Below are 20,424 nucleotides of genomic sequence, written 5' to 3' on the forward strand. Positions count from 1 at the left end.
TGTCCAGCAGTCCATCACCCGAGTGTCCACTCACCGTGTGTCCAGCAGTCCATCACCCGAGTGTCCACTCACCATGTGTCCAGCAGTCCATCACCGCCGGGCCGCTCCTCTCCCCGAGCTGCTCTCCCTTCAGCAGCAGCGCTCACCCTGTCACACGGACGTCGACGGCACCCCCTGGTCCTACTGCGATAACACCCGCTCTCTCCCTTTGTCTCCTTTCTCTCTCTACCCATTCCTTCTCCTTTTTACTTTCTCTTTTACTGTCTTTTTCCGCCCCCTTTAGTGAGCAATTCCTTCTCCTCGTTGTTTAAATTGCCAATAAATGGTTCTCACACACAATGTTTGTCTCAGTTGACTTCATTTTGTTCTTGACCATCCATTTTAAAAGAGCTCCCCGCGGTTCCCTACAGTTGGAACACAACACTGAGTCAGAAGATGGAGTTTCTCAGTTCAGGTTCATTTGCAGCTGAAATTGTTTTGCTTTCAGAGAGAAATAATTCACTAATGGTTTCAATAATTCTGAAGTAGGGATCCTGAAAAATACCARACTTAGAAGTAAAGGCTGCTGCATSGTCAGGYAGGCATCKARTKKAGAGGTTCATCTAGAGGAAGGTTTAGCCTGCTGTGTTCCTTCRTTGCATCATGGCCTTCACTCTTTGTCCCTAATTGGGATTATTGTGATTTTGTTCTGGTTTGGTTTTTCTTGGTTTTTGTATGTCTGGTAATGGGGTCGTGTGGGCAAAATTCAGGCTGATAGAGCTTGGCAGATGTTTCTCTGAAGGTGCTGTGGGTAGCAACTCAGCCTATTCTCTGCTGAGGYATTCAGAGGCAATCCAGCTCCTTCCCCTGTGGTCATCTCAGGTGGGAATGAGATGATCCTGGTGCTGATCCTGCCCCTGCAGAGTTTGTAGAKCAGCAGAGCACAGAGTTGTGGTTTGGAAATGAAGGTTCGCAGGTTTGGGTGATAAGGTGGAGTCTCCCCTGCAACACAACATCATCCTTCTATAGACCACCCTGCTAGTGGTYCAGGGGGCTTCAGACTTCTACTGGGGATGTCAGGGCTTAGTTAACACTTACTGTGAACCAGGAAACAGAGGTAGCTTTAGTTGAGTTCTCACAGACTTGTGTGTGAATGGTTTTGAACAAGTTTTCAGTCTTCATTTTTACTTCCAGCATTCAGTGTCAGTGTTTAATGCAAACCAGAGAAACACAAAAATGCCTGGAGGAAAAACATGCCAGGGAACAGGGAGGTGAACCCCATGAAGCTTATAGTAAGCTGTATTATCTGGCTTAGAATTGTTTAATAAAATCAATACTGATATATGTAGAAACAAGCACATTTGGGGGAATATTGTACTTTGAGGAATTAGTTAAATGTATCATGTGAAATAGTTACCTAAATGAAAATGTTGTTGAAAACCTGTAGGAAGTGTATTCACTCATTTTTCCTCATAAAATTAGGTGCAAACAAAAGGAAGCCAAGATATTCTGAGCCATGATTGTTTATTGTGAGTGTTGTGTTTAATGTGATTTCAAGTATGGGTACAGAAATAGATGCCATTTCCAGAAGCAAATACAGTTTTTTATTCACTGTTATTGTGTTCACTAACAACAGGCATGTTCATGCAAAGATAATGCTGAAGTGGAAAAYTTAAGAAGCCAATCCTCCCTTTCTTAGAAGTGTCTCCAGAGATGATAATGTCAAATACTAGTCCTCAGCTATTAATTGTTGGTAAAGGTTCAAAAGAATTTGTCTGTAAGGTTAAGTGGGTTTAGATAATTAGATTGCAGAATAGGCAGGTACCTTGCATCATCCTGTCATCTTTCTTGCACTGCTGTATATTATTACCACTAATATAKGTGGGGTTTTTGCTCCCACTTTTGTGTTGGAGATGTTTTTGTCACTGGTATTCACATTTTAAGTACCAGACTCTTATTAAATGTGGTTTCATTCACGTTGGGTTTTTTTTTTGAAGGCCTAGGTAGAGGAAAAGATAAATTAGTTGTTTGTGGTTTGAGGTTTTATTAATGACTCCCTGTTCACTCATACAATGCTGCACACAGGAAATCTTAGAGAAAAACGTTATTTGTAATGAAACTATGATTCATATCCAGTTAGAAATTTACAACATASAATTATAGTGGAAGTAACTATTACCTGTTAGATACTGGAGAAGTAGCATAGCTTTATTTTTAGCTACTGTTTTTCAGTACAGTGCTTGCACAGTTATAAAAAAAAGAACCTCATATCACATCACAGGAGTTGTTCTAATCTGGAATTGTAAATACTGTGTCTCTCTCTTTCCTGTAGTATTTATATAGAAGTAATCGAAAGGACAACATATTTATTGACCCAATCTACCAGACGTTTGAACAGGAATTAAATAAAATCCTTCGAAGCTGGCAACCAAGCATACTTCCAGATGGTAATTTTCTTTTTGGTCATGTATGTTTTTCMTCTCTTAATAGTTATGTATTCTTAAGCATACATACATATACATATACATATATATAAGATTTAATTTAAAACTGTACCTGTTTTTAATTGTCTTGTTTCTGGGTAATCCATACTATAGGAGTTGTGTTTGCAACTGACTGTTAAAATTGACTATCCATTTTTAGGAGAGAAAGTTAAAATAAKCTCTTTGACCTRTAATKTTTACCTGAGCTGAWTTTTTTTYCCCCMATTTTTTTTCCCAAATGGAAGSAGACAGGCAGGCACTGGACTATATTTGGCTAGTGATGTGTTTTAGCATTTCTCAGCTGGATTAGGAGGACTCTCTGCTGGGAGTCTGGATGATCAGTTCATGGAGAAAGCAAATTTTTCCCAGCAGATCAGTGCTGGTGCTGACCTGCAGAATCAGCTGTTCTTCTATCTTTCTCACAATGCTCTCTGGAGTGAGGGCTTGTCTTCACCAGATCTTTTCCTTTCTCGTCYCARTATTGGCTTCTCTSAGTACAGCCCAGAGAKCCTCTGTGTTGGGCCCTTCCTGTGYCCTGTTATGATCCAGGAGTGCTTTACAAGTGACATACCATTAGTAATGARAAAGAAGAAGGTTCAGCTATTTGGAGGCCTTAACCTGAGCAGAATAAAATGAACTCAAAAATATGCTTTTTATGAAGGAATTAAGATTACTCCCGTGAACATTCAGTTTTGTGATACAGCATGAGAGAGCTGCATGTCAGCAATGCAGTTGTAATTAAACAGAAGTGTGTTCTCTGTGTAATTGTCTGTACTGATATTTCCCATTGATTGTCTCAGTGAGTGTCTGTGTCTTTAAGAGGTGGGTTTGGGTAGTRTGGACATATAATTAAATAAGTTTTATCAGAAGCTTTTGTCATGAGAATTTTGTTACATTTCACAGTAAAAAGAAACTGTTTTTTTTCACCCTGACAGTTTATGGGCTAATCCATTGTATTTTCTCTGTTACTCATTTTTTTCAAGGATCAATATTCTCTCGAGTTGAAGAAGATTAYCTTTGGAGGATTAAACAGCTAGGATCGCATTCACCTGTTGCTCTTTTGAATACACTGTTCTACTTTAACACTAAATATTTTGGCCTGAAAACAGTGGAGCAGCACTTAAGACTTTCTTTTGGAACTGTTTTTAGACAGTGGAAAAAAAATCCTCTAACAATGGAAAGCAAAGCTTGTCTTCGATATCAAGTGTCTTCCCTGTGCAGAGCTGATAGTGAAGGTACTATGGCAGTTAAAATTGGTCTTGCAGGAGCATTGCACTGATGAGGGACATTTGGGCACCTGTCCAGGAGCAGAGCCCTGCCTTTGCATAAAGTTTAGCAGCTCTTGGCTTCCAGATCTCAATTAGAGCATGTGGTCCTTGGGGTCTGCAGGGTCTGTGCTTTAATCTGAGCCCACTGGTCTCCATGTGAACTGCTGTGACTTTGCTGTGGCTGTGGGTGGCATTTCCAGTTTGCAGATTTGCACAGTTGTGGTGCTTGGTGGCTGCTTACATGGGGAAGTTTACTGAAAAATACAAGTTATAGCTTATATATTGTTGATTTTCTTCTTAAAGATAAAATTGCTACTGGAAAAAGGAAACATGAAGATGATGTACCGGTATTTGAACAAATTGAAAACACGTCTGATCCAGCTAGATGCCCTGTGAAAATGTTTGAGTGCTATCTGTCTAAAAGGTGAGTATGATACAGGGTGACACAGGGTCTAGAGCACACGGGGTACAGAAAGGAACTGTTTGGATRCAACATGAAATGTGCTCAAGCAAAGGGAATGGACTGAGATACTTCTTAAAAAATACCAAAATGAAAGTATTGAAATCTTCAGTTCTGTATATGGACAAGATGTGCAGGAATTGTGGAAGCAKTGGAGTTCTTCAGTGTTAATTATCAAGGACTTCATCTGGGAATGATAATACAATTCAATTTTCTCACCTGGGAATACCAAAGTATCCCTGCAGAGAATTGCCAGTAAGGGATCTGGTAGGTTTTGCTACAGAGGATTTTGTTTGTGAGGTCACCATCTCTTCAGTAAGAATTGGATTAAGACAATGGCTTTGCTTCATTRTAAGTTATCAGGCATGTGAAATGTACATGCTTTTGTGGTACCCTCTGTGGAAGCATTTTTAAAGTATTTTTTAGTTGGAAAACTACCGGCGGTAACCCAGTATTTAGAAATAGCTAGTTTCCTTTCAATCTCCACAATTAATTGTGCAGGAAGGAAGCAAAAATTAATACATTAAAAAAACCCCAAACTTTGGCAACTCTTAAAAAGATTAATTTAGTAGCTAAGTGTTTTGGAAGCTTGAAAACAAGATTTCTTGGAAAGTACTTTTCCTTAATTCTAGCAGCCATTCAAATGACTGATTTTAATGTAGATTTTATGTAACTCTAAGGTAAATGTGGGCAAGTGATACTGAAGAAATAAAATTACCTTGTATATACAACACAATAAATTGAGTATGAGACTCAGCATGTGTTAGGGAACAGTATCATAGTCTGAAAAGTGAAGAAAGAGCTCATACACAGCATCAGCAGAAGTACAAACATGATGTTACAGAGAAGCAAGTRAAGAGTAGCTCATGGTCTGTTATTGCAACCACCTGTTTTTCATAAACTCAGTTAATTCTGATTGTTGCAGGGGGATTTTGCCTTCACTCTCTCTACTGTCATGGTTTGGAGAGGATTTGTCATTGAAAAGTCAAAGTTGGATTTTTGGACTGAGTACACAGTCACTGGGGGAGAGACCACATAATTTCGTTTTATTTAGGAACATCTCAACTTTTGGGAAAAAAAAATATGCTTAAACCCTTTTGGAGCATCATTTAGGGTGTGGTTTCAAGCTAWGCTGTCTTGCAGACATTGGTCATCATAGTTAATAGGCTGGTTSTGCTTCTAATTTTGTTGAAATAATTTTCATGAAATACTTAAARCTGTAAAAACTACTGTAAAATTTTAGGTAATGCCAGCTGTTTGAAATATACTTGGCAACCAGTGAAATTTCAAGATGCTTTYATTCACAGCTATGAAACACTGTATTACTGTCTCCTAGTCTCAAACTGCACAAAGCGGGGTTTAGGTTGGACATTAGGAGTAACTTCTCCACAGGAAGGYYGGTTAGACATTGGAATGGACTGCACAGGGAGRTGGTGGAGTCACTATCCCTGAAGGTGTTAAAGGAAAGACTGGAATRTGGCACTCAGTGCTATGGTCTGGTTGATTTGGCGGTATAAAGCCACAGGTTGGATCCCACAGGTCTTTTCCAATTTAATTGATTCTGTAATTGCTTGTTCCTATAAAAATACTGTTGTTTCAAGAGAGTAGGGARAAGATTAAAATATTTAAATTGTTAGAATATTTTAAACAATCATATTTTACTTCTTATCTGACTCTTAATCTGATTTATGTGAGCAGAACAGGCCAACAATCACCACAGCAGGTGAAGACCACACCTGAAATCTTATCAGTCAGTTTGGGGAGGTGAGCTGGTAAAAATCCTTATTTTTACTGAAGAAACATGAAATAGAATTGACTCCTGAAGTCTGCAGTATTTGTGAAGGAGGGAGCTTGAGTAAGCACTTGCACATCCAGAATTGAAAATTCTTTTCCGAGACTTGCCTAAATGGATGAACTGCTAGAATTTCCTTAAAGGAGTTTTCTCCAATGTTTTAAAGGGTATTTCTGAGCTGGATCAGACTCCATAGTATAGCAGGTAAGGAATTAAGGGATTAAGATTTATAACAACCAACCTTTTAAATAAAATAGGCGAGGAGGCATTTCAGCTACTCATTTCTGTGCATCTCAGAACTACATCCTTGACTTTTCAAGGAAACCCCAGGCTCTACATTCAGAGGTAGCTGTGTCAGCCAGCAATTGTGTGAGCAATTGTACCTTCCATGATTTGCAAAGAGGCCCAACACTGGCCTCTTTGCAAATCATGGAAGGTACTTTCTGCTTTAGCACATCCTGGATCTGCAGGTTTTTGAAGAGTCAGTGGTCTCTTGTATGCTTGCTGAGTCCCAGGCATCTGTAACTGAGGATGTGGGTGGGACTGGCTGGGCTTGGGCCAGATCTGGTATGGCTCCTTCTATCAACAAGATCACATTTCTCCACATTACTCCTTTTTTGTTTGGTTGGTTTTGGGTTTATTTTGTAACTTGCCTAGGTACAGTTTTATTTGTGCAAGATTTTGGAACTGCTAATGTATTGTTTTGTGCTGTGAGGCTGTGTTTCTAACCCCCGTGTTTTTCCTCCTTGTAGCCCACAGAATCTGAATCAGAGGACAGACATGTTCTATCTGCAGCCGGAGTGCTCCGTGTCCGCRGAGAGCCCCATCTGGTACACTGCCACTTCACTGGACCGCAACACTTTGGAAAATATGCTCGTACGGGTTCTTTTAGTAAAAGATATTTATGATAAAGACAATTGTGAACTGGATGAAGACATAGATTAAAACAGACTTCCAAAAACTGTGAAGAAAACAAACAGCATTAGATATAGTCATGCTGTTAGACCTTTACTATGGAAAACATTTCAAGTTTACCCTTTGTTTTATGAGTTTTGTAGCAGTGTGTACCCTCWCCTGGGTATTACCATGTAAATAGTTTGTGAGTGGAAGTCTCCATTATTCTGCGTAGTGATTGTAGAATACATAACAAACACATTTCAGATTCTTTTTTTTTATTATTTATTTGATTAGGTATGTTTGTAACTTTTTACATTGCAAAATATGAATGAGAATGTGCCATGTTTAATTTTTTTCCCCCCTTGTAGTAAGATACATCCATGTTGCACAACTCTGCTGTTGGAAGCTCCCGTGAGAGGAGGCTCTTTTAATGGCTTCTTAAACYGGATGGTTGTGTATGGGTAGCACTACTAAAGTTTAGAACTTGCTGTGTCTTTCGGAATTTTCAAATGAATTGTAAACTAATAGGTTTTTTACTTTTTAGTTACTGAAGCCTTACCAGGTTATGTAGAGAGATTCCATCCTATGTACCAAAAATAGACAAAAGAGAATGCTGTCAATATTGGTGTACTGTAATGTGAATCTWTTCTGGTGAAAACATTTTCTTTTGYTGCCCTTATTAAAACCTTAGTGTCCTTTCATTATTTGTGACTCTCTCTCAATTGCCCCTACAAATAAAATATATATTGAAAAATAAATGAATATAAGCTTTGAGCATGTGGTCATCAAGACATGCATTTTGTAAAAAAGAAAACTAAAACCAAAAGCCCCTCAAAAAAAAAAAAGGAAAAAAAGAAAAAGGAAAAAAAAATAGTTTGATACCAATTCTGTATAATCCTTTTTCATTTTTATTTTTCCCGTCATAAATGCCAGTACCTCATATTAATGTAAATTTGTCCTTTGCAGCCTTGGAAAAAGGGGTTCTGTGCCATATTACATGAAGTAATATGGTATGTTAAATTTTTAACTTCTGTTTGTCCTTGCATTGCTGTATTTCAGTACAGTCAATACTTGACTTKGGGTGGGAAAATTCTTTTAACTAATGCCTCCATTCAAAAGCCATATGAGATGTGAAGTTGCAACAAGTGGAAAGATAATTTTTCTTGAAGAAAAGTCCCTTTATTTGCTCTATATCCTTTCCTTGTGCTTAYTTTACTTAAGTAGTCTGATTTCCARATACATGTTTACTGCTTAAGTTTTGCTACTTGCTCTTATTTAACTGATGCAAACATTTTGATGGTTCAAGCAATGGTTTTGCTATTGTACTGAAAAAAATGGAGTTGAATATTCTACTATAAAGTAGTCATAAGCTAAAGTCTCTCCTAAATGGCATTAATTATCTGTTGAGAGGAATCATATACTAAAGGAGAAACTTTCTGTGTATATATATTACCACCTGAGGATTTATTTCTTGCAAGGGCTGCATGGCGTTTTCGTTTCCCGTAGCTTAAAAGAATGCACATAAGGATGCATCTTTCTATATAGATAAATAAAGCTTCAGTTGCTTTGTTTTGTTAAACAAGTTTATTTAAATTTCTGCTATTCTGGTGTGTCTGTGAGTATGTATTAATTTCAGGTATACCACTATTTCAAATGGACATGGAAATGTACATGTTTATTTTTCATTTCTTTTYGGTGGCATTACCCTTCCTGTGAAATCAGGAAATAGAACACAGTACCAGTGAGTAGATCACCAACTGCTTCAATGCACTTTTCCTTTTGCGARTCAATACATAAGAACTTAGTTCATTAACACTTGTTGTTTTCAAATAGCAGCTATAGAATGTGCTCATGATACATAAAAGGGATGAAATATCAGGAACYGTAATCATTGTTTTGTTCTGGTCTCTCCACCTTTTTTCAACACCTAACTTGACCATAAGTTAAATTTACATATGGCAATCATTACTAATTACCTGCATAAAATGAAATTTGAAATATTTAATTTAAACATAACTTCAAGTGTTTTGACAAATAGCAGTAAGGATCACTTGCAGCTCCTTCTCTGTAGTTCAGACTTTGGGTACTTCAGCAGGGGCTTCAATTGCTCCCTGATTACAACAGTGTTTAATCACAAACACACTTTTGTGAAACTGCAAACTTTTGTTGTGAAGCTTTAAAGTTAAGTATATGTGTAGAGTGTTTTGTCTTAAGAAGGAGTTTTAAATTCATGTTCTCAAAATCAGATTAAAACTATTTCTTACATAATAAGGTCAGTCTTTAGTATGGCATGTTGAACAATATACAGGCATCTTCAGCATCAGTAGGATGCTTCCTGAATTTTATCAGAACTCACATTATTATCATGAATTCCTTCCATTTTCTACCATCATCTGCCATCAGTAAAACTGGATCCAAGCTAGGTTTTGGAATAGACATTTTTACAAATAGATCCATGTTGGAGATATAAAGATGGTTGTCAAGAAAATAACTTTTATTCCAGAAGATGGAGCTATTCCATCATCAGCAATAATGTTTTTCAAGTGGTTCATGTGTTCAGATTGAACATTGTAAACTGCAGATATTGCAGTCAAGTCTGCATCATGGTTTGATGTATGCATTTTATTCCTAAATTTGAATGGTGGTGCAAAATGCAATAAAATACCTTAGTTGTGAAAAAATAAAGACACGCAATTTTATAATAATTAGTTCAGGGAACATGCTTTTTTTTTCCTATCAGAACTATCAGCAGCTGGACTAGAATAAGGGTTGGTGTCAAGGAATTCCTTGACAACCTGCGTCCTTGTGCATGACAAAACATGATGCTGTGTTCTACACAGACACACAGCTTTCAGGTAATRATGTGTGTAAGACACCTGCCCTCACTTTCCTCCTTAAGAGGGTGTGAAGAGGCAYCTCGGCTGTTGTGGCCATCCCCATGAGCTCTGGCAGGGCTCACCTGAGAAATGCAGCGTGGGGGCTGCACTACTCTGTCCACACACAGCCCTGCAGGTGGTCCTGGCAATGCACTCCAGTGCTGGCAGGGTTTTCCTAACTTCTCCGATCATGCCAACGTGTGCTCTGCATCTCCTGGGTTTGAGACTGAGTTTTGAACATTCCCTGGTCAAGTAGTAGTTTTCAGACACTAAAAAATAAGACAGCAACAGTAAGAAAATTAYGTAGAAAATACAGTTCAGTGTGAGAAATATTAATGAAATTTACAGAAAATAAATTTACTTTGTTAGTTATCTTCTTTACCTGTGACTGTGTTCAGTCAATGAGAATAATGTAGCATTTTGTAATTAGGGAACTGAGCATAAATTACAACAGTTGATTTTTATTGAACAAAAAGCTGTAGTTGTGATAAAATTTCAATGTGTACAATATTATCTTTAAAGTATGCATGGTGGGACTCTACAGTGCAGCAATGTTTTCTTAGTATCTATGACTGTCCCATGAGAGGCTGTATAAATAGTTGGGGGAAACAGGAGAGGTGTTCCATAAACCTTGCAGTCCCAAAACGAGGTGGTGTGTGAGAAGAAGAGAAAAAGGCATGAGTGGTGGTAGGAACTCAGCCCATACCCATTTTTGCTAACCTTTTCTATTATATAGAAGGGATTTTTTTTTCTGTTATGCTTTCCCATTTTTGTCTTGTTAGTGTTATGAATGGCAGTTAAATAATTTCAATTTTTCTAGACATCCACTTTTCAGTTCATTGCACTTGGATTGTGCATTGTGTAATACACGCTCTATGCAGGACTGAGTAYGCTGCAGAATGGAGTGGGAGCTGAAGTTACTGAATGAAGAGGGTGTTTGGTCACCGTAGGTGAAACGAGTCTCTGGATTATAAAACCAGAAGTTAATGGTGTTTTGGAAGCACTGGAGTTTGAGCTACCCTTAGTTTAGGGTTAGAATTTAGCCATAGGGGGGTTTGCATGTGTCTCATGCGGGTTGTGAGTATGGCCGCAGTGCAGGACCTGCAGTCCCCAGGAGCTCGGTTACGTGTGGCAATTTCCCATTTCTCAAGTGAGGAATAAATCTCTCCTCTGGCAGCTTTTCAGTCAGAAGCGTTGAAACCCCAAAGCCTCAGCACACGAGCCCCAAAGCCTCAACACACAGCGCTTGGGACCGGCGCGTAATGGGGCAGGTGCTTTGGAGCTCGGGCTTTGTGTCTGTGACATCCATGAGCGTCCCCGGACAGCACCGCGGGCACAGCGGGGCTCTCGCACATGCACGGAGTGGCTGTGGGGATTAGCGCTGCTCGTCCCGGAGTTGCTGTGGGGATTAGTGCTGTTCATCACGCTGCTCCGGCCGGAGCTGGCGGCCCCTGGCAGGCGGCGCGGCCTTGGCCGGGCCCCAKCTCGCCGTGGGCAATGGCGGCGCCGCTCCCCTGTCCTGCGGGGCCTGCACCGCGCCGCCGGGGCACGTCCTGCTATGTGCTCTGCTCTCAGGGAGCTCCCGGGCGCTTCTGAGCTCTTTGCTGCTGGTTTAGACGGAAAATGTGTGACTGCCCTCAGCACTCCCCAGCCCAGTTTTACCAGGCGAAATACCAAAAATGATTGGAGTGCTGCACTGGTTGTAGTGAAGAGAATCGGGACGCGGGGGGAGTTGTCTGTGGCGACCACTGGACAAGCCAGTGGGGGACAAAAGGAGTGAGCAAATGCACGGCGAGACAGGAGAGAAAAGGTTGACTGTATCCACTTCGAACCAGAGTTTAAAAGTTACAGGTTTAATATGTTGTTTAAAAGTTACAGGTTTAATATGTTCTTTCTGATGAGACTTTCTGAGCTTCTGACACCTGTTGCAACTTCTCACACCTGTTGCAACTTCTCACGTAGCCTGCCTCTAAGCTTTTCACCCAACAATTGCTGTATGCATGGTGGATGTGGAAAAGATGTATGTGTTTAAAAGGGTTTTGTCTGGCTAGTTTTATTTTCTGGAAATTGGTATTTCCAAATACACATATCTGGGAAATATTTTTATTTCCTCACCCATGACCTAGTTATCTTTATGGAATAAAGCTCCTGATACAACCGTCATGCATGGCACATTTGCAAGTGCATCATTTGAGTAGAGAAGGGTGCAGTCAACTCACGGTATTGTGTCCCAGGTACTGGTGAAGTGTTGCAGCACTTCTGATTGTGTAATGAAATGTTTTTCTGTCTCCAGTGTGCTTTTCCCCCCCCTTGTTTGTGGTTGGTTTTGTTTTGTTTGGTTTGGTGTGTGAAATGAAAAGGAGAAAATCTCTGAAGATTGTTAACAGAGTTCTTGGAAAAAYCTTTCAAGGACACCATCAGCCATTTCCTCTGTTGCTGGCGGGAGGATGTGAGAGGTGGCTACTGGCAAGGAGCCCTAGAGTAGCCYTCTCGTTTGTTGTAGCTACGAAAAGCTATGACATGAGTGCCCAGACCCTGCTGCTCCCCTCATGAAGCATGGTTTTACCCAAGCAAACCAGGGTTGGTGCCAGTCCTGGAAGCAGTTCTGAGCAGAGCAATTTCTGCAAATGTTCACAAAAAGCAAATAGAAAATTAGAAGATCAAGCTCAACTTTGATTTGTTACTCAAGTACTTTTTCAAATTCCTGGAATGTATGATTGGGACACGAATGTGATTGGAATTTTGCTTTCTCTGAAATGTGGCATTTCCCAGAGAAGTGATGTGTGGCACTTGGTGAGGACCATTTCTGGCTACYACCCTGCCTTGACAGTGTCAAGGCAGCAGCAAAGCTGCTGTTTTCCTTCCTGACGTGAGAGCTGAAAGCTTCCTAGAATTGTTCCCCAGGTTTAAATCTTTACTGTATATTGCATGCCTTGGCCCAAATTAGTGAGAGTTTGATGGAAGTGCAGATATTGAAAATGCGTGTCCCTCTGTGACCGGTGCCTGCAGCTGTGCAGGAGGTGAAAGCTTTGGAAGGCAAAGACCATGGATGCCAAGCAGGAGAGACAGTAGTTTGGGCTTAGAGGTCTGGAAAGAACAGAAGCTAACATTAAACCAGCTCCTTCTTTGAGTTATGCCTGWGACTGGATTTCAGTTTGTATAACAAAAAAGAAAAAATAAAAGGGTCTTGGTGGCTAGATTTTCCCAAGCACAAGCAAGCTGCTTTGATTTCTCTCAGAACTCCTCAAGGATGGGTCTTCTGCCCAGTACCAGGAGAGGAGAGTTAAGTTTATTAACATCTTCCTTTATTTATGTATTTGTTGATTTATTTATTGAAATAATTRTTTCTGGTTCACAGTCACAGAAGAAGGAAGTGTTCAAAGCGTTAGTGGGTTGTGTCATGTACGATATGCTTAGGTACTTGTAAGGACCCACTCTATTTTGTTTTTATACTAAAATTCTGCTTCATAAAACGTGAAACCTCTGTGTGCCTTCAAGCAAAGGAGTGGGAACATCCCTGTCATCTATATAAATGACTATATAAATTATATATAAATTATATAAATTAAACTGCTGACTATTCATTTATGCCAAAACACTGAAAATGCTTTACTGATTTAAAATGTGAAATATTATATTATTTCTTAATATGTTAGCTGAGTAAGTAATGACGATTATTTCCAGTCATGAAGATTATTTCTGCTTTCAGCATACATTATAAAAGGCAATATGTGTAATATTTGCATTTCTAGTCTTTAATTAGCATTTTTAAATGCCCTACTTGGAAATGAAGAGAGAGCTTTTCAGCTCAGGATAAAGCTCTAAGGCAAAGGAAGGGGCCCACCATCATTGCAAAATCATCAGCCTCAGTACTCTGGAAAAAAACTCATTCCAAAAATCTTCCCTCTTCATTACATCTTAAAACATTTTCTATTTGTCTCTTCTCCAGCCCCACATGTGACATCCAYATTAGTATGTAACAACTCTATTGTGGTAATCAAAAGAATAAATACAGGCAGATTTATAATTTGAATTCTATTAACATAAGAAGAAAAGCTTTTTTTATTCCCTTTTCCCCCTCTGATGAATTCTGGCTGTATCAGTGACCAATAGCGATTGAAGGTGAAAGTTTTAAAAAATAATAAATAAAAAGACAAGCTTTGAAAGAGAACAGGAGAAAGACCAGCCCTAATGTCAGCTAAGGGAATTGAAAAGGTCCTTGAATTCTCTACCAGTGTCCATTTAGTTCAGGCTCATTGGAGGATGAACCCCAGGCACCTTTTGCAATGGATAGGCTTGTTCATATGCATGTTCCTGTATCTTGGACAACTCCTGTAGCCCATGTACTTGAAGTGATGTACTTCCAAGAAGTATCTATAAATGTATAGAATATCTGCATATGATACTTCATCCAGAGAGATTGCCACATTGACTGAAGCAGTCACCTCTGAGGATCTCCAGGCAGAAAGAATTTCATGAAAATCCCACCTCATCCCCMGAGGTGATGTCCAACATGTATTTTGGCATATTTAAAGAAAGTGTGCTCACCCTTGAGGGAGGACGTACTCGTCTGTATCTTTGGTGTCTCACCAAGGTACAATGTGGTTTCTTTTACAGCTTCAACTGGAGAATTGCACAAAGGAAGAGAAAAGGAGGTTCAAAGCAGCAAGTAACTCCTCACATCAACTAAATCTCCAGAACCACACGCCAGTGGTGAGTTAAGTTTCAGTACATTGCCAGAACAAGAGAGAATCCTATAAAATACCAGGGATTAGCTCAGCTGGTTRGAGAATGGTGCTAATAATGCCAAGGTCATGTGTTTGATCTCYGTATGGGCCATTCAATTAAGAGCTAGACTCRATGATCCTTGTGAGTCCCTTCCAAMTCAGAATATTCCATGATTCTGAAATTCCTTGGAGGCTCTGCAGTCAGTTTAACAAGAGGCTAGATTTTATGTTGCAGTTATTGAACTTACTAAAGACCAGAGCACAGAAAAAGTGAGAAAAGGATTTTCTGGGAGAGAGGCTGAATGATTTGGACTCTTTGAGCTCAACAGGGAGGAAGTGAATAGCAAGGCATGTTAGTTCAAACCGTTGAGCAAAGAAATAGAAGGCAACAAGAGGAGCAATGCTGCCTTCACAGTGTTTTGTTACTCTGCAGAAATCCATTGSGATGGGATCTCAAAGGGGAGGAGCACTGCTAAATCTTTTTTGTAAGGGTGGTTATATTTTTTGCACCAGGAGAACCATTACAGAAATAATGTATAGATTCTTTGTTTTTTTTAAATGTGAGAAAATGACACTTTCCCATTGTTTGTTCTGGGCTGAACTTCTCCTGTGAGGAAAGATTGAGAGAGCTGAAGTTGTTCAGCCTGTAGAAGAGAAGGCTCTTAAGGAGACCTTACAGCAGTCTTCCAGTACCTGAAGGGGGCTTATTAGAAAGACGGAAGCAGTTTTTTTTAAGCAGGGCCTGTAGTGATAGGACAAGGGTAATGTTTTTAATTTAAGAGAAAGTAAGATTCAGACTAGATATAAGGAAGACATTATTACAACGAGAATGGTGAAATACTGAACAGGTTACCCAGAGAGGTGGTGGATATCTAATGGCTGGAAAGATTCACAGTCAAGTTAGGTGGGGCTCTGAGCAAGCTAACTATTCCACRATTCTATGATTCTAAACAGTTTCTCCCACTGGGATCACAATTATTAGTGAACTCTGAGCATAACACACCTGCAACAAATTAACTTTTTTCTTTTAACAGAAGAGGTTATTCTCAAACTAAGCATTTTGCATGATAATTTTGTTTTCCACAGCGCCAAACAGTATTTCTCAAATACAAAAATGCTACGTGTCTTTTAGCCTTTTTAAGCTGTATCACCTACTGCTGAGAGGTCCTGACCCAGTGGTGGCTGCAGGAAAGGGTAGCAGTGACAATGGCTTCCATGAGCTTTGTACATAGTTCTGCAGGCATACTRTGGTGATTTTTCAATTACAGTAAGAATTGTATCAGGTTTTTTCTGTGTAAAASGGAACATTAACTCTGTTTACTTTATAGGGCTGTGGTCTCTGCCAAGTTTTTCATACAGCTTGGGTTAGAAGTTTGTCTGTCATCTTCACAGAAGAAACAATTAGTGTCAGCAGGCAGGTAGCTTATATAGTGCTACTCTATAATTTATAGTAATTTTCAACATAATTTTCTGTTGTTTTGTTCCAAGTGCTGTAAAAGAATCTCACCAGCAGTGCCAGCCAAATTAGCTGGTGATGCRTGAGGAAAGGCAGACCACAGTGCAGCCATTGCATATTTCTCATTAAGGCAAAAAAAGCATTAAAAGACAAATGATATATCAGAACTTTTAGTAAAATATATGCTCTTCCAACAGAAGACAATTGTTTGAAGTCTTTTTCATTCTTTTTTTGACAAATTTGGTGTTGCTGACAAGMTGAGAGCCTTTTTATGCCATTGTGTGAGGTGTCTGAGACGGTCACGTGGGCGCATGCACAGCCAGTGCCTAACAAAGCCTTCAGCACATCACTGACACCCCATACAATGAAAGCTTGATGTAACCACATTTTTGTAAACTCTGTGAAAACTCAGGAACCCGGACAATGCAGGTCCCAGAGAGTTTCATATTAAAGTGAAATGAGATAAAATAAGTACATAGTACTGTTAACAAGCAAAAGGTTTTTTTAAAAATCAATTTCATTTAAGAATGAGGGGAAAATAATAATCTCATTTCAACTCTCTTACCTTCCTGAACTTTGTTTTCAGTAGTGCTGGTTTTCAGACATATGGATGTGCTATATTAAAGCAGGGCAAGATAGAGCTGATGTTAACCAGATAAACTCAAATTAAAAAATACAATTAAAAAGCAGTTGGAGAGTGGTGGGAATTTTACACTGCATGTTTTTAATTCTAATTTGACAGACAAAAGAAAAATGAAGTGAAGCAGCAGAGCAATGCAGAAGGCCTRCAGCCACCCCCAGCCACAGGGTATATGGGCACCTGGCGTGGAGTAGGACTGAACCAAGCAGCAGTGCCTTCATCACTGACTCCCTCAGCATGGAAGGAGAGGTGTTGGGAGAACAAGTCCAYTTGGAGACCMCTGGGTCCACCTAATGTACACAYCCAGCAGCCTAACAGACCAGGTTATATTCATKAAACCAATGCATATTCTCTACATTTCTGTTACATATTCATTACATTTTCTAAATACATGTGTATGTGMTAATTATTTCCATGGAGTTTTTTGGATGTGAGTAGGGGTCTCTTGAAGRTCTTTGGTGGTCATTTGGGAACATTCCATTTGGGAACATTCCAAATTTCTCATTCATGGTTCCAGATCTTCTAATGAATCTTTTCTCCTTGAAAATATCTCAAATATGTGGTCAGGTCATTACRTACTTTCCTTATCATTCTTTTCTTTGGCACACTATCTTTGTTTTCAAAACRAAGTCATCTGCTACTACATATTAATCACGGATATAGGTAAATAAGGAAGCACTAACTGGCACAAGACTTATTAGTCAAAGATGTARGGAGTTAACACAAAGCCACAATAATCTCYGGCATTTGTACTAAGCACTATATGGTACAAAAATAAGCATTAACCGYGGATATAGGGATCCAACAATACTGTGCTAAAGTTAAAAGAATTTTTCAACATCTTCCCCCACTGCTGCATAGATTCATTTTTAAAGAAATACAACATGTTTGGTAATACTGTCATGGAGGGTTGTTGGAGGATTATTTCTTTGTTGATAGCCACATCACATCTGCTTGTTGTCATAGCCCATATCAGCTTGAGTTTCCTTAGCTGGCTGCACTGTGGCTTTTCTGTTTAGCTGTGGGCAAACAAARTCAAAACTGGAAAACCAAAGTAACAAAATTCCCCTTCCTTGCCTGGCCACTACAGAGTATGGGAGTTTAGGTAGTACAATAACTACCTCAATGTAAGTGCTGGAAACGATCATGTAACTATTTAACTATTATTTTTGCTGAATAAATGCTGCTTCAGTGGTGAAATTATTACAATGAGATCCCCCCTCATTGCAATGAGATCCAACGGGGATGGATTCTGGAAGAAACAGCAGATCTCTATGGTAGCCAGCAAAAGGACCTGGGTTTGGTAGGCAGGTTCCTTTTTCATGGGAAGGGAACCTGTAACAGCTGCAGGAATGGTCACACTGTTTCCCACACCAGACCCTATTCACATTTTATCCTGTGCATGCTCCAGGTGTGGGCAAAATGAGATGGCTCTTGACTGGCCCAGGGGGCTGGATCCAGGCAGGAGGAGAGCTGAGATGCAACAGGACTGTGAAAATTATGTAAGGGCAGCATACTATCAGGCACACTGGAAGAACAAAAGAGATTCTCTATAACGCTGTCCTGAAATGTGAGCTTTAGAAGATATAATGAAAAATGTGTTAAACAGTAAGAAAGAAGTCCCTGTCAGGATAACCAATCTCTGCAAAATGAACAGAGAGGATTTTGTTTATATTTGAAAACCTGAGCAATGYTCCCCATGGGAGATGTAAAATGCTTTGGACTATGGGACATGTTGGATGAGGTTTTTCTGCACGAGGGAGTTTGTACCCAACATTTTTGAGGGCTATGAGAAATTCAGAGAAATCTCAAGCCTACTTGGTTTTTGCCAAGTGAAAAAAAGGCCACTCTGTCTTCGTCACAGAAGAAAACAAGCGATTGAGAGAGGAGCAATATGCTGTGGAGTAGGGTTTCAAAAAGAAGAAACTGAGGTGGTGCTGTGATTCACATTGATTGGGATTTTTTCTTTGGGAAGGGGATCCGTCCTGTAGACACTGGCCATCATTGAGCACCTGGATTTCAGCAAGGTCGGAGAAGATTTGGTTCAGAAGATGAGTTAAATTATCTGAGTCAGAGGTGTAACTCAGAAAGGTGCAGGTGGACATGTTTGTTGCCCAGAAGCAGGGTATGAGGGCAAGGAGATGYTTGCTGCCTCACCATTGTGCCCCACCGTGTACTTGGCCAACAGTTTTCATTTGGACCTGCTGCTACAAGGCTGTTCTAAATAYGCCAAATTAAAAAATCAAGACGAAATCTCCAACCCTGAGGCACTGGGCAAACTGTGTCTCTAGTGCCCCAAGCCAGCCCTGTCTCAAGCAGGTTTGCCATGGAGAGGTGAGTGGCAGAGCCCATAGCAAAGCAGTGTGGACATGACAAATAATGATAACTAAGTGTAAAAAGCAGAAAAGTGGTGAAGTCCAGGCTAAACCTCGGGCAGGGATMACTTCTGAGTTTGGGCTTCCTCACCATATTTCCATCTGGAAACTCTTGATGCAACACAAGGCAAACAAGCTGTGGCACCAGTCCTTTGGGCTGACCCATGGCAGGGAGAAGTCCCTGCTCTCCGGCACCTGCAGCAGCCTCCCTGTCCCTCTGCTGGCCCCAGGATCCCACAGCACAAACCTGCCATGCTTCAGCTCAGCTAAACTGTTTTACTCAGCTTCAGACAGCACCTCRCTATCTTTTATTTTCATGTTGGTTTGATATGCAGATCTCTTAAAAGACAGTGAAAAGAAAGAGCTAAACCAAGAAAGATCTGATTTAGTTGTCCATATTATTCAATAAAGAGATGAAAACTATTTTTGTGCTGTTATCAGCACAACGTCTATAACAAAATTGACCCATGAAGATGCATTTTTGCTTTATTATATCTCARTTTCTTTCCTAAGCAATACATCAATGCTGCATTACCTGTTACAAACCTAGACAGAAAGATCTAACCAGTAGCCTTTAACCTTTTGATATTTATCCTCATCATACTTAACCAGTGTGCCAAGAAAGAAAATAAACACCGCTAAACAGTGAWAGTTCATAAAGTATAAAGCTGATACCGTATTAAATCAGGTTGTCTTCAGTGGAGTCCTATAGTTCTGTGAAAGAAAGTTCTTGCTCACTGGTTTAGCTGGTCACTTTATTTTAAACACATCAGGACATTTTTTTTGGAAGATGGAGATTTCTATCGAGCGACATTGGCCAGACTCCAGATTTCTTCTATTCATTGAGAGCTATAACAGTACTGAACACATAGCTGTGAGTGTGAAAGCAATGTTGACCCCTGCATTTTTGTTTCTGTTCAGTCCTCTTGTCCTTTTAGAAAGCATAATAGAAGTGCTGCAGTAAGCAGGGTCAAGTAGGATATGCCAGTGAGAAATGTTAAAATGAGACTATAGGCTGCGATTATGGGCTCTAATGTGTGATGAATCCTTTTTAATCACATGATATGAACTAATGTCACCATTTATTATAAAACAACAAAGTGTTCAGCTACAGGAGGAATAGAATGGATGACAACTGCATTTTTAAATCTTTTGTTTAAGCAAGTACACTGTGATCTTTTTAGATAACTAGGAAAAACTGGAGTTAAAATAAGTGTGAGTATTTCCAGATGGTTTTGGTTAGATCAAGTGTCTTTTCAGGACATGAGGATTTATCCCCTGAAATCAAGGGGATGTGCAATCAGTATCCACCTGCATCTCTGAGCCCAAGTGAAAACTAAACTTTTTACACTAAAAAAAAATTTAAACAGTGAATTCAAAATAAGTTATTAAAAACATAAATACAAAAAAATTCAAAGGCAATTCTGTTCTAAAATTATTTCTAATAATGATTTAAATAAAGTTACAGACT

At 39.6% G+C, this 20,424-nt stretch overlaps 1 protein-coding gene across 8 annotated transcripts in view; it reads left to right on the top strand.

Annotated features, from left to right (window-relative positions):
- ZMYM2 (zinc finger MYM-type containing 2) overlaps nt 1–9,589 on the top strand; it is a 90,044-nt gene extending 80,455 nt beyond the window's left edge. For 7 of the 8 annotated variants that reach the window (XM_057368490.1, XM_057368491.1, XM_057368492.1 and 4 more), the window contains 4 exons: nt 2,312–2,426; nt 3,446–3,697; nt 4,034–4,154; nt 6,735–9,589. In XM_057368490.1, coding sequence (XP_057224473.1) covers nt 2,312–2,426; nt 3,446–3,697; nt 4,034–4,154; nt 6,735–6,927 — 681 coding nt within the window. In that variant the 3' untranslated portion in view covers nt 6,928–9,589. The remainder of the gene's footprint in view (nt 1–2,311; nt 2,427–3,445; nt 3,698–4,033; nt 4,155–6,734) is intronic. The other variant, XM_057368489.1, reaches the window with a different exon arrangement.
- The last annotated feature ends 10,835 nt before the right edge of the window (nt 9,590–20,424 follow it).

This window comes from Malurus melanocephalus, unplaced genomic scaffold (assembly GCF_030028575.1).
Source record: "Malurus melanocephalus ecotype Western Australia unplaced genomic scaffold, MMel_1.1 scaffold_93, whole genome shotgun sequence".
NCBI classification, from domain to species: domain Eukaryota; kingdom Metazoa; phylum Chordata; class Aves; order Passeriformes; family Maluridae; genus Malurus; species Malurus melanocephalus.